This window comes from Phoca vitulina, unplaced genomic scaffold (genome assembly GCF_004348235.1).
Source record: "Phoca vitulina isolate PV1807 unplaced genomic scaffold, GSC_HSeal_1.0 scaffold71, whole genome shotgun sequence".
NCBI lineage: Eukaryota > Metazoa > Chordata > Mammalia > Carnivora > Phocidae > Phoca > Phoca vitulina.
The window spans coordinates 11,346,073-11,358,719 of record NW_022589774.1 but is presented as its reverse complement, the minus strand read 5'-3'; the positions used below and the strand labels follow the sequence as shown (position 1 = coordinate 11,358,719).

Here is a 12,647-nt window from a genome sequence, read left to right as displayed (position 1 = left end):
CTGACTGAGCCACCCAGGAACCCCTATTTTTCTATTTTCTTTGTTCCTAGTTTTCAAATACTGGATGTTGGTATTGACCTTTAGCTTGTCATGTTCTCTATGCCAGCACCAAGAACAATTCATAGGTATTATTTATTTAGCTAACTTCATCCTTAAAGCTGCCAAAGAGGATCCAGGATGGAACCGATATAGGGTTGCAAGTCCATAAAAAGAATAAAATTAAATGTTGTACAGAAATGACCTCATGTGTTTTCACAGCCTCCATGTAAGTAGATAAAGGGACTATATTAGTCCTTATTTTATAGATAAGGAAACTGAAGGAATAAGGAAACAGGTATACTCAACATTTATTAAGCATCTATAACAGCAGAGGCACAGTGCGGAGTTTTGGAACATACACATAATTAAGCTGAAGTCTATACCCTCCAAACAGTTACACTCTAGTGGACATGGCTGACTGTGAAAAACACAATCATAAACATAGAATACAATGAAAGAACAGGGGAGGGAATGACTTCTAATGGCTGTAAGCTTTTGAAGGGGTTTTGTAGAGGGGCACCTGGGTGGCTCAGTCATTAAGCATCTGCCTTCGGCTCAGGTCATGATCCCAGGGTCCTGGGATCGAGCCCCGCGTCAGGCTCCCTGCTCAGCGGGAAGCCTGCTTCTCCCTCTCCCACTCCCCCTGCTTGTGTTCCCTCTCTCGCTGTGCCTCTCTCTGTCATATAAATAAATAAAATATTTTTTTTTTTTAAAAAAGAAAGGGTTTTGTAGAGATGGAATCTGAGCAAAGATTTAATGGGTAGAGTGTTCTACAGACAAAGCTGGTGGGATAGCAGAGGTAAGAGCGAAGGCATAGAAAGGTAGGACATGTGAATTTGTTAGTTATCACATGAATCTGAGGGCAGGGCAGGGGTAGAAGGGAGATGACATGTTCAGAAGGTCTGTAGATGTCCTTAATGCCAACTCTGGTAACAATGGGGTGAAAAGTAGGGTGGCAGGGAGATAATTAGGAGACAACTGCAATGGTTCAGGAAAGAGATAATGAGGCTTGAGCTGAGCAGAAGTAGGAGTGACAGCAGGTAGAGATAGCAGAAGTAAAATCTATATAATTTGGCCACTGAGTGGGTGTGGACCATGAAGGAGGAGGAAGAGTTGAAGATGATTCTAACGCATTAATTTGAACCAGTGAACATACTACATTTGAGCTACCTTGGGCCAGAGAGAAGGGAATTTCTATTAGGAAGGTGGAAATGGGGGTCTAGAGATCACGACAGATACGGATTTAGAAATCAACCACAGGCATATGATGGCTGAATCCATATGAGTGGAAGAAATCACCAAAGAATAATGTACAAAGAGAAAGAAAGACAAAAAGAAAACCTTAAAATATAGGGAACACCAGCGTTTTAAGAATGAGTAGAGTGGGGAGTGAAGGAAGAGTCATTGGTGTCACATGAACGGTGGGTCTGAGAGGGAAGCGGATGATGCAAGCTGATAGAAATCAAGGAAGAAAAGTTTCCAGAAATAGAGCTGAACGATGCTGAGAGGATCAGTAGGTGATTTCCTGTGGTCACAGAGATCACATCTGCACCTCAACTCCGCACCGACCTACCGAATTATCACACACACACAAAAATGTGTTGTTGGTTTTTTTTCAAGAGGAACCTACTCCTTATTTTACCAATAGTTAATGTGGGACTCAGTGATCAAAATAAATCGCAAGTTCCAATTTCCTTCAATAATTTTTCTTTGCAGCTCACTCTACTCTCCTTACATTGAGCTTTTTAGAGAACTATTATTAATCAAGTACGTGTCCTCTTTAATCCTTGTGGATGCGGTTACATGCAAGGACTCCTGAGTCATAGAGGCTGGTTGGGCATCTAATCCAGCAGTGTGACGAGGACTTGTTACCCAACCTCTTCAGCGTCGGTTTCCTCATTTGCAAAGTGGGAATGACGGTACTTACTTCTTAAGAGTTGAGAAGCGTGCAAGAGAGAACGCAAGTAAAACTCTTAGCACATTGCGTCAAAGGTCAAGTCATTTTTGCTGTTACCGTTCTGTAATCTCCCCGAGAGCAGAAGACAACCCCAACACTAGTCCCTAAAGCGTGTAGCACCGAGCTGGGGACGTGTGAGCCTCATTCTGCCAGCCCTCGGGGGAGCGTCAAGCGCAGGAAGAGGGATAAATAGTTGACAGCTTCCCCAGGACTCTGTAGCTGACAGCCCCGGTGCAAGGACTGGCTGCAAGATGCAGCGGAAAGCGGGATCTCAGGCACCGCCCGTGATCCTCAGACGACCACACGTCCCAGGGTGCAGCGCGCCCACCCCGAGTGGAAATTTAGCCAAGCGGAGTCGGATTGCGAGCCCGCCGGTGGAAGCAGTGCACGCTGGGAATTGTAGTCTTCGGGTCGCAAGTTCACGGGTCGGAGGCGGGCCGAAGCCAGAGGTCCCTCCCCAGTCCCGCCTTTTGTCCACGTCTCACTTCTCTCGACCAATGCCCTCTCCTTTCCCCGGAGCCAGCCCCTCTCCGATCCGGTCCCCATTGGTCCCAAGCTTCAACGCCTTGGGCCCTACCCGGAAGTAGCGTTGGGGGAGGCGGTTTCCTAGACTACGACACCGGAAAGCTGGGGGAGGTGCTCGGGGCTGCTGAGGGCGGAGGGCGGTGGCAGCGCTGGCGCTGGAGACCGGCTCGGTGGTTTCGGGAAGCAGATCGGCGACGGCTGCCGCTCGCGTAGCTCCGCATCCCGCCCTCGGCACGGCTCGCAGCACCCTTGCCACCGGCGTCCGACAATGTGTCCCACCGGCCGGGCGTAGCCGCTGCGCGTGCGCGGAACCGTGGGGCCATGAGCGAAGCCGGCGGCGGCCGGGGCTGTGGGTCCTCGGTCCCCCAGCGAGCGCCATGGAGCCTGGTGGCGGCGACGGCCGCGTTCTGCCTGGTGTCGGCCACGTCCGTCTGGACGGCGGGGGCCGCGCCCATGAGTAGGGAGGAGAGACAGAAGCTTGGGTAAGGGTGCTTGGCAGCCTCGGGTGGGTTTCCTTAGGGGGCGGACCACAGGCGAGGTGCCTGTCATTGCGACCCGGGCGCGCAGTGGCCTCTCGTCGCGATTGGGATGGCTGTTGCCCCGCGAGGACCCTGGCGGGGAGGACAGGGTCCGGGAAGGTGCGGGCCGTCGCCTGCAGTGCGACCTCGAGGGATCGTCGGGGTGTCGCCTGGGCCGTCGGTGACATGTGCAGGCTCCTTGAGGCCATCCGCCGTGTGTCAACGCAGCTGCCATGTCAGTGGCCCGTGAAGGGGGCTACAGCCCGTGCTACTACGCGTCAGAGTCCTGCGGTTGTCTTTAGTCGGAGACATGGTTAGATTTCTCGCAGAAGTGAGCTCCTAGCTGGGAAGATGTTGGCTGATCTCACAGTAGTTAAGGAAATAGTCTTTACACCTGTTACGGAAAGGGGGGCGTTCATTGGAATTTGAACTTTACACATTTACCATTTCCTTGCAATGTTTTCTTGCGCTGAATTTTCTAATAGAACAGTATTTAATGGTATTATTCAGAAGCCTCAATTAAGTATACCTGTTCACTTTACTCAAAGTAGTTTTATCAATTTCGAAAGTGTCATAAAATTATCACTTATATTTACAGCATTTAATTGGGAGTCAATATTCCTAATATATGCTAGGTCCCACAAATGAATAAGAAAAAAGCCAAGAACCAGTAAGAAAATGAGCAAAGAGCATGAAGAGTTAATTCATTCAATAGGAAATGCAAATGGTCAATAAATATGAAAAGTTACTCAACCTCTTAAATGTGAGAGATGCAGATTAAAACAATGAGATAGCTGTTTTTGCCATCAGATTAATAAGTACAGGGGCGCCTGGCTGGTTCAGTCAGTAGAGCCTGTGACTCTTGATCTCAGGGTTGTAAATTTGAGCCCACGTTGGGTGTAGAGATGACTTAAAAATAAAATCTTAAAAAAAAAAATTAGTAAGTATGAAACAGAGTACTGACTAGTCGAAGTGTGAGAAAAGACTTGGTGGGAGTGTAAATTGCTGTAACTTACTGACAGTATCTCCTAAAATTTAAATTGTGTGTACTCTTTGATTCATTAATCCCGTCTCAGGAATCAATCCTACAGAAATACAAGCGCTATTGATGTAGAGATAGGTGTACAAGGATGTGCTTTTTTTTTTTTTTTAGGTTGTGCATTTTGAAAGAATGGAACTGTTCCTTGGAGCATCCGTATTGTGGAATAATATTCAGACATTAGGGAGGAGGTAGATCATTGGAAGGCTATCCAGGATACATTCCCAAGACAAAAAAAAAAAAAAATGCAAGTTGTAGAATAATATGTTTAGTGCCATTCCATGTTCTCTCTCTCTCTCTCTTTTTTAAGATTTTTATTTGAGAGAGAGAGCCAGTGAGAGAGAGCATGAGCAGGGGGAGGGCAGAGGGAGTAGCAGGCTCCCTGCTGATCAGGGAGTGAGATGTGGGGCTGGATCCTAGGACTCCGGGATTATGACCTGAGCCGAAGGCAGACACTTAGCCCACTGAGCCACCCAGGTGCCCCACCATCCCATGTTCCTTTTTTTTTTTTTTTTTTTAAAGATTTTATTTATTTATTTGACAGGGAGAGACACACAGAAAGAGAGGGAACACAAGCAGGGGGAGCGGGAGAGGGAGAAGCAGGCTTCCTGCGGAGAAGGGAGCCTGATGCGGGGCTCCATCCCAGGACCCTGGGATCATGACCTGAGCTGAAGGCAGACACTTAACGACTGAGCCATCCAGGCGCCCCATCCCATGTTCTTTTAAAAGCAGAAAAGAAATTGTCTAAGTTCAGAAAAACATGGAAAGATGATTACTCCTGGGTTAGGATGGAGGTGAGATGGAACCATCAGGTTTTATTTCATATACTTCCTTATGTTTAAATTATTGCAAGAGTATTGTATTAGTTTTTAAATAAGGTAACAATAAAAGATGCCTGATGGAAAAAAATCAGCTACCCAAAGAAAATTATCAGTAAACTCTTAATAAGTATTTTAACTTTTCTCTATGAATTTAATGTGTCATTGATAACTGTTTTAATGAATGCTCTGCTCTGTGCCAGGCACTTTACACTTTACTCTCTAATCCTCCCTGTTAATGAGGTGGAGGTGATCCCCATTAAGCAGGTGAGGAAATTGAGACTCAAGGTCAACTTGTTCAAACTCAGTAAGTGATGGAGTCAGTATTCAAAACCAGGTCTGGGGGCACCTGGGTGGCTCAGTCGTTAAGCGTCTGCCTTCGGCTCAGGTCACGATCCCAGAGTCCTGAGATCGAGCCCCGCATCGGGCTCCCTGCTCTGCAGGAAGCCTGCTTCTCCCTCTCCCACTCCCCCTGCTTGTGTTCCCTCTCTCCCTGTGTCTGTCTCTGTCAAATAAATAAATAAAATCTTTAAAAAAAACCAAAAAAACAAACCAGGTCTGTATGACCTCAGAGCCGATGTTCTCTCTACTATGTTGCACTTCTTAAGACTTGGAAAGAGAAGCTTCAAGTCTGTTAAGGATAGAAAGTATCTTATTTGACTACCACTCCTCTTTTTCTTTTTTTTTTTTATTAAAAATTTTTATTTGGAAAAAGTCATTAGTTAAGTCATTTTTCATCAAAATTAATTTTTAACTGGAAAAGTTCAACCAGAGTGGCTTGAACTGTCAGTTTAAATTTTGAGAGTAATAGTCTGGAGCTATAAACCACAAATACACAATTGCTTGCTGGTTTCCCCTTTGGAAATTTTCGGGAAACTGAACTCTGATTCATTAGGTTTACCTGTGTGAATTTTTTAAAAGCCCAAATAATGATTTATGATAAAAAGCCTAAAATGCCCCATCCCTTTTCCTATCCCCCCAAACCAAACTGATGATAAAGACTGGAATTATCACAAGTTGTGAGCAGTTGCTCAGTTGCTTGCAGTTTATAGTTTATGGAATTTTTTACTTGGTCATATGTAGTCTTACTCTTCCTGGATTACATTGTTTTTTGTTTTTGTGGTTTAAATGTTACAGCAGTTGTTAATGTTATCTTTTCATTTAAAAAAAAGTATAAAGCCATCCAATTTCTGTAGGACATTGGCAGGCAATGTAGTTTTAGAAAAAGCTGACTTATAAAAATTAATTTAAAATAAATAAAAAGACAATTTTTGAACTATGAATCTGATTTCCAGTACATTTCTATTCACTTGCTGAATAGAAATAAAACTTCATAGAGACATTTTTTCTGTTTAATAGAGTAAGCTACCATTCTGTATTTAAATATGACTGTGAGGACTTACGGGTTTAACTAGGAGAGTGTTCAACTGGATATTAAATATCTCCACTTTGAAGTATGTGTTATGATATTTGATGGTCATATGCTACAGAAATGTAAGGTTTGGAAAATTATGTGTCCTCATATGCAATTGTGATTTATTCATAATCATGAAAATTGAATGCTTATGAAGTTTGGGTTAACAAGTTAAAGCTTATGTTATCTGTAATGCGCATGTCTAGGCACTGCCATTACCAGTTAAAGGAATTCCTGTTTCTTGGCAATAATCTTGTGTTGATTCCATTTCAGTGAAAGGAAAAAGAAGAATTTCCATATTCCATTTATTGATATCAGTGCTTGAAAAAATTTTAACATTGTTTTTCGTTGTTCATTAGCTAATTTGAGAGATCTTTATCATTTGCAATTTTAATAAATGTGTGGAAGAATTCTTTAAGATACTCCATAGTTTTCTGAGATAACTTGATCCATATTCTATCATATATGTACACATGTAAAGAATTAATGTTTTAGCAAAGTGACAAGATCTTGTTTATAATGATTATTTTAAAATGATTATTCATAAAAAGTGTGTCAGGACTTTATTCAGTTTACAAGTTTGAATGTAGTTGATTTTGCTGGTCATTATAGCCAGGATCTGGAAATTAGTTCTTTTCTGTATGCTAGCTTTATTATTACCAGTATTTCATCATCCATGATTACAGTTTTTAAAATGACAATTGCAATCAATATAACAGGAAGTAAAATAAAATTATACCCAGCCATTTTCTCTAACACTTTCTTCAATTCTTGCTATTAGTGACTGGAACTTTGGGAACAATAGTAAGTGTTAATAGAAGATTGTTGAACTATTTTTCCCTTGCTAATTATTGAGATATTTGGCCTTGTCTAACCATAATATTAACTTTGTAGTTTTTCGCATAGTCCTCAAGCCCCCAAACTTGAGAGTGTTGAACTGAAAGACCAATTTGTTGGTCCAGACAATACAGATTTTGACTTAGTAAATCTAGTGTGGGGATCAGAAATCTCCATTTTAAATAGTCATCTTGCGGATTTTAAGAAACAGATAGTGAAAACACACAAATCTCTTCTTTTTAGAGATGAATATTACTTATTTGACTTCTGACAGTTTTTTAAAGAAGAGAGTACATCATAAAATCAAAATGTATCTTTTGAAAGCGTGAACAAACATATATTAATAAATATATATTAAACTAAGCATTAGTGATTTGATTTAAAATGAAAGATAGAAGCTTGTTAGAGTACTGTTATTTCATACCATTACATACCCATCCTTCTCTTGATAGAATATATAGTATAAGCAATAAACAGTAACAATAATTACTTCTTTTGGGAGTCTCCAGCTATATTCTTCCTTTTAAGACAGATATGTTGAATAATTTTGTTAAGAGATAATTGTTTTTCAGCATCAGATTTCCTTCTCTATGCATGGCATGCATCATTTATCAATTTTCTTGGGAAACATAAGGTGAATTTTACATAGATTGCTAGGAATAGTAAAAGTTTGGCCCAGCTCTATGTGGTTCATGAAAGCTTGTCTACTAACACTGGTATAATTCTTGAGTCTGTTTATGTCTTTTCTAACTAATTTTTTCTTTTCTTTTTATTGGTATATGTTTATGAAGGAGCATTAACTTTTTTAGAAAAACAATAAATAGAATGTTCTTAACATTTTTCCATTTCTGCTCTTTTAAAATTAGGAATCAAGTACTGGAAATGTTTGATCATGCTTATGGTAACTATATGGTAAGTAGAAGGCTTATCTTTACACATCATTTATGTGAGCGGATTAGTATATAAACATAGCTGCAGATTTTGAAACCTGAATTAATAGCACATTTTTTTAAATGGAATTTTTAAAAAAAACAGCACAAGCGTAAGCTAACAGAGTGTTTCTGGTAATTGGTTCTTAGAGGAGTTTATTGGATAGCTACGAAATTGCATTAGATTATGAAACTTGGTATTTAAGTAGTTTGCTTTGATGCTATCAGCAATGTGAGTGATTTATATAGCTAGATATTGTGGATGTACATGAATAAGATGTCTCCAGCCTTTGGGGAAATTCTCTTAATTGAAAATACTGTTTGTAATATTGCTTTATATATTCTACGAAGAAAACCGTTGCTGAAAAGAGACAAAATATGACCTAGTTTCTGTCCAAGTTATGTCTTCATAGTGGGCTTTGATTTGAATATATTCTGCTTTCTAGATACACTGATCTGTATTGTTTTAAAATGTCTTAATGTTCACTTGGGATGAAATAGCACCTTCAGTTTTGCAAGATGAAAAAGTTATGGAGATCTTTTGCTCAACAGTGAATATACTTAATGCTGCTAAACTTAAAAATGTTAAAAATGGTAAATTTTATGTTACATGTTTTTTACCACAATTAAAAATTTAATCCCCCCATAGTACAGGGAGCCACTTAGGGGATGGTAGGGCTGGGGGGGTTGTAGCTGCCGCCTGTTTCTCCCTGCCTCATGCCCCTTAATAAAATGACCTTAGACTCCAGGAAAAAAATGTTTAATTTCTAAAAAGATGAACTAGCAGCAAATTTTAGAGTTCAAAGAAAATTTTCTGTGTAAATTTCTGTAATTTTGAAAAGAGTAATCAAATTATTTTGAGAATTCTTATGAATTTTATAATATGTTTTTACACTTTTTACATTTTAAAATATGTTTTTAGTTTTTTACATTTTAAAATGTTTTTACATTTTAAAATATGTCAGCAGATTTTCTTTTATGATGAAAGCCTATAAAATATAGGCAGAGAACTGACTTTAATTGATTCTGCTTTAAGTATATTTCAGCTGATTCTCTGTATCCATTTTTCATTATATATTACCCAACTATCTTCATATATTAACATCTTTATAAACATCTAAGTGTACACATTTTATGTGTTCTTTTACTGTTTTTTTTTTTTTTTTTTTAAGGTTTTTAAAAAAATTTATTTGACACAGAGCAGAGCAAGCGAGAGAACACAGGTTGTGGGGAGGGGCAAAGGGAGAGGGAGAAGCAGACTCCCTGCTGAGCAGGGAACCTGACTCCACTCAGGACTCAATCCCAGGACCCTGAGGTCATGACCTGAGCCGAAGGCAGATGCTTAACCAACTGTGCCACTGGTGCCCCTTAAAATTTCATTTTTAATGCATTCATTTTGTAATTGATAAAATTATTTATCTCTGGTTAGTTAATTCCATTTGGGCCAAGCATAATTGAACAGATCTAGGCTAATAGTTTTGTGGTGGCCAAGTGGATCCATGCTATACCCTCAAACCTGAGCCATCTCATAAATGCATACTTTTGCTTCCAAAGTTGAATAAAAGGTAAATAACTGGATCAGTTCAGTATATTTCACTGTAAATAGGATCCTCTCTTTGTAAAGCACAGTATCTTAATTAATTAATTAATTTAAAAAAGATTTTATTTATTCATTTGGGGCGGGGAGGGACAAAGGGAGACAGAGAAACAGACTCCCCGCCGAGCAGGGAGCCCAATGTCAGGCTCCATCCCAGGACCCTGGGATCATGACCTGAGCCGAAGGCAGATGCTTAACCGACTGAGCCACCCAGGCGCCCCTAAAGCACAGTATTTTTAATATCTCATCTCTTTTTAGGTAAACAACAGAAAGTTCTATCAATACATTTTTTCCTGTTATAGAATGCACTTAGTAAATGGATTTATGACAGAGCAGGTGCTGAGAACAGCTCTCAGAGGACTTCCTGGTCCAGTTCCTATTTATTGGACCCTAGTTGAGAAGCTTTGTATTACACTTCCCTACCTATAAAATTGAAAGGAGAGGGATTTCAACCCCCAATACTGGGAATTCCTGGAATTAACACTCCCCTTCATTTTTCCAATGGATCCACACCCATCTGCAATCCACTGCAATACATATTTTTAAATGTTCAACTATTTTACAACACAAGTGACTCTTGCAATGTACTTGTGCTATGCTCAGTATGTGAAGATTGTAACCCAAAATATAGTCTGGAATTCTCACTTCCCTTTTTCAAGTTTCGAACTAACCTGAAACAGTTCTAAAATATTAAGCAGAGACCAGGTGCTCTGTATTTGTTATTTGAAATCACTTGAAAATTTTTTTCCAGTTACTATACTGAGAAACAGTATTAGCTTGCTGTAGATCAGAAGTGTATAGGTTTTGGAGTTAGATGGGTTTGAGTTCAAATTCTGTCATGTTTATTTAATAGCTTGGACCCTAAAGAGATCATTTAACCCCTTTGAGCACTATCTTATGTAAAATGGACATAATTGTAAAGGGCTGTTATAGCTTGTAAGATTGTTGAGAACAGGGATCATTTTATTTATTTTATTTTTTATTTTTAAAAAATTTTATTTATTTGTCAGAGAGAGAGCACAAGCAGGGGGAGCGGCAGGCAGAGGGAGGGAGAATCAAGCTTCCTGCTGAGCAAGGAGCCCATTGTGGGAGGGACTGGATCCCAGGACCCTGAGATCATGACCTGAGCTGAAGGCAGACGCTTAACTGACTGAGCCACCCAGGCGTCTCGAGAACAGGGATCATTTTACTTAATTTTTAATAAATTCATATTTTATATGTCTTGTGCCTGAAATCATGCCTGGTACACAAATGCTTATTAAATGTTTTTAAAGAGGGGCACCTGGGTGGCTCAGTTGGTTAAGTGTCCGACTCTTGATTTCAGCTCAGGTCATGAGATCAAGCCCTGTGTGGGGCTTCGTGCTGAGTGTGGGGTCTGCTGAAGGTTCTCTCTCTCCCCTTCTGTCTCTACCTCTCCCCCTGCTTGTGCTCTCTTTCTCTCTGTCTCTTGAAATAAATAAAATCTTTAAAAAAAAAATAAATTTTTTTAAAAGAACTGAATTGAATTCTTGTGAAGGTGTAATCAAATAGTGATTTTTTTGCATTTGATTATTATGATATATCTTTGCCTTTTAAATTCAAAGAAATCATTTAACAAACTTCATGAAAGATACAAGTTTATGGTGAGTTCTGGGATCTTTACAGACGTCTGCTTCTTTTCTTGTAGTCGGTTGCCTACTATGCTGAAATGTAAATACCTGGCACATGGTGGGCTTTTAATAAGTGTTGAAAGCTTTTAATTTCTCACTAGTCCTTCTTAATATTACTCTCCATTCTAGTGTACATTTAGAGCAATTCCTTTTAACTTTCTTGGTTCCTAGGAGAACAGTGGTTTTCCAAAGATGGCAATATAATATTAAGAGCAAGCAAGAAGTCTGGAAATGGAACAGGACACCCTGAGCTAGCTGTGCCACCTACCAGCTGGGTTGCAATGAGAAAGTTACCTAATCTCCCTGAACCTGTTTCCTCATCTCTCAAAAATGGTTTGCCTGCCCCACACTGCTGTTGTAAGGATTGAACAAGTTAATATAATTCAAGTGTGTGGAACTAGTGTCCAGCAAATAGGAAGCACTGTATAAGAGTTTACTGCTGCTGTTATTATTCATTTTCTGCCTGAGATTGAAATTGCCCTCCTAAGCTTCATCTAGGCTCTTAACTCAGAACTCGTTCCTTGGATTGTACATACAACTTCTTTAAAACACATTCTTTTCTGTTCTAGGCATGTACCCTTTGAGCTTATTTTTTCACCTTACCTTTTGTTTTTGATTCTCCAAGTTCTGTAAATGCTATTTTTTTTTTAAGATTTTATTTATTTATTTGACAGAGAGAGAGACAGCGAGAGAGGGAACACAAGCAGGGGGAGTGGGAGAGGGAGAAGCAGGCTCCCCGCTGAGCAGGGAGCCTGATGCGGGACCCTGGGATCATGACCTGAACCGAAGGCAGAGGCTTAAGGACTGAGCCACCCAGGCGCCCCAGTGCTATTTTTCAATAACAATGCCCTGCCAGCTTTAGGTAGGGCACTCCAACACTGCCATCCTTTGTTATATCCAGGAGTTTTCTGGTTTTATCAATTAATTGGCTTAAATATTAACATTATAACAACTATGCTTGACAAATCTCTGGCCTTGATCATACTGCAATTTATCCACAGTAAACTGCACAGATGGCTTTCTTTTTCCCTCGAATAATATGAAATTAGGTGTTTGTTTTGGCAGTTCTTGTGTGGCCTTATTTAACCGCAGACCATAGCCACTTTAGCGCTTCTGTTAGTATGTTTTTAGTATTTGTGCTGAGGTTACTTTGCAGATTAATTTAGATGACAAAATGACATGTATTTCGGCCACCAAATGCAGAACTGTTTTGGATCTTTGCTTCCTGACCTGATATTTGTCTCCCTATGTTTTTCCTGTTACTGTAAACAACTCAACCTGTTATAAGCAAAAACTGTTAAGGTAGAGCGTTAAACGTTACAAAT

General features: G+C 40.1%; 1 protein-coding gene across 7 annotated transcripts in view; it reads left to right on the top strand.

The window, feature by feature from the left end:
- The first annotated feature begins 2,617 nt into the window (after nt 1-2,617).
- The window catches only part of EDEM3 (ER degradation enhancing alpha-mannosidase like protein 3), a 69,236-nt gene continuing 59,206 nt past the window's right edge, over nt 2,618-12,647 (top strand). For all 7 annotated transcript variants that reach the window (XM_032393067.1, XM_032393062.1, XM_032393066.1 and 4 more), the window contains exons 1-2: nt 2,618-3,003; nt 8,014-8,059. In XM_032393067.1, coding sequence (XP_032248958.1) covers nt 2,843-3,003; nt 8,014-8,059 — 207 coding nt within the window. In that variant the 5' untranslated portion in view covers nt 2,618-2,842. The remainder of the gene's footprint in view (nt 3,004-8,013; nt 8,060-12,647) is intronic.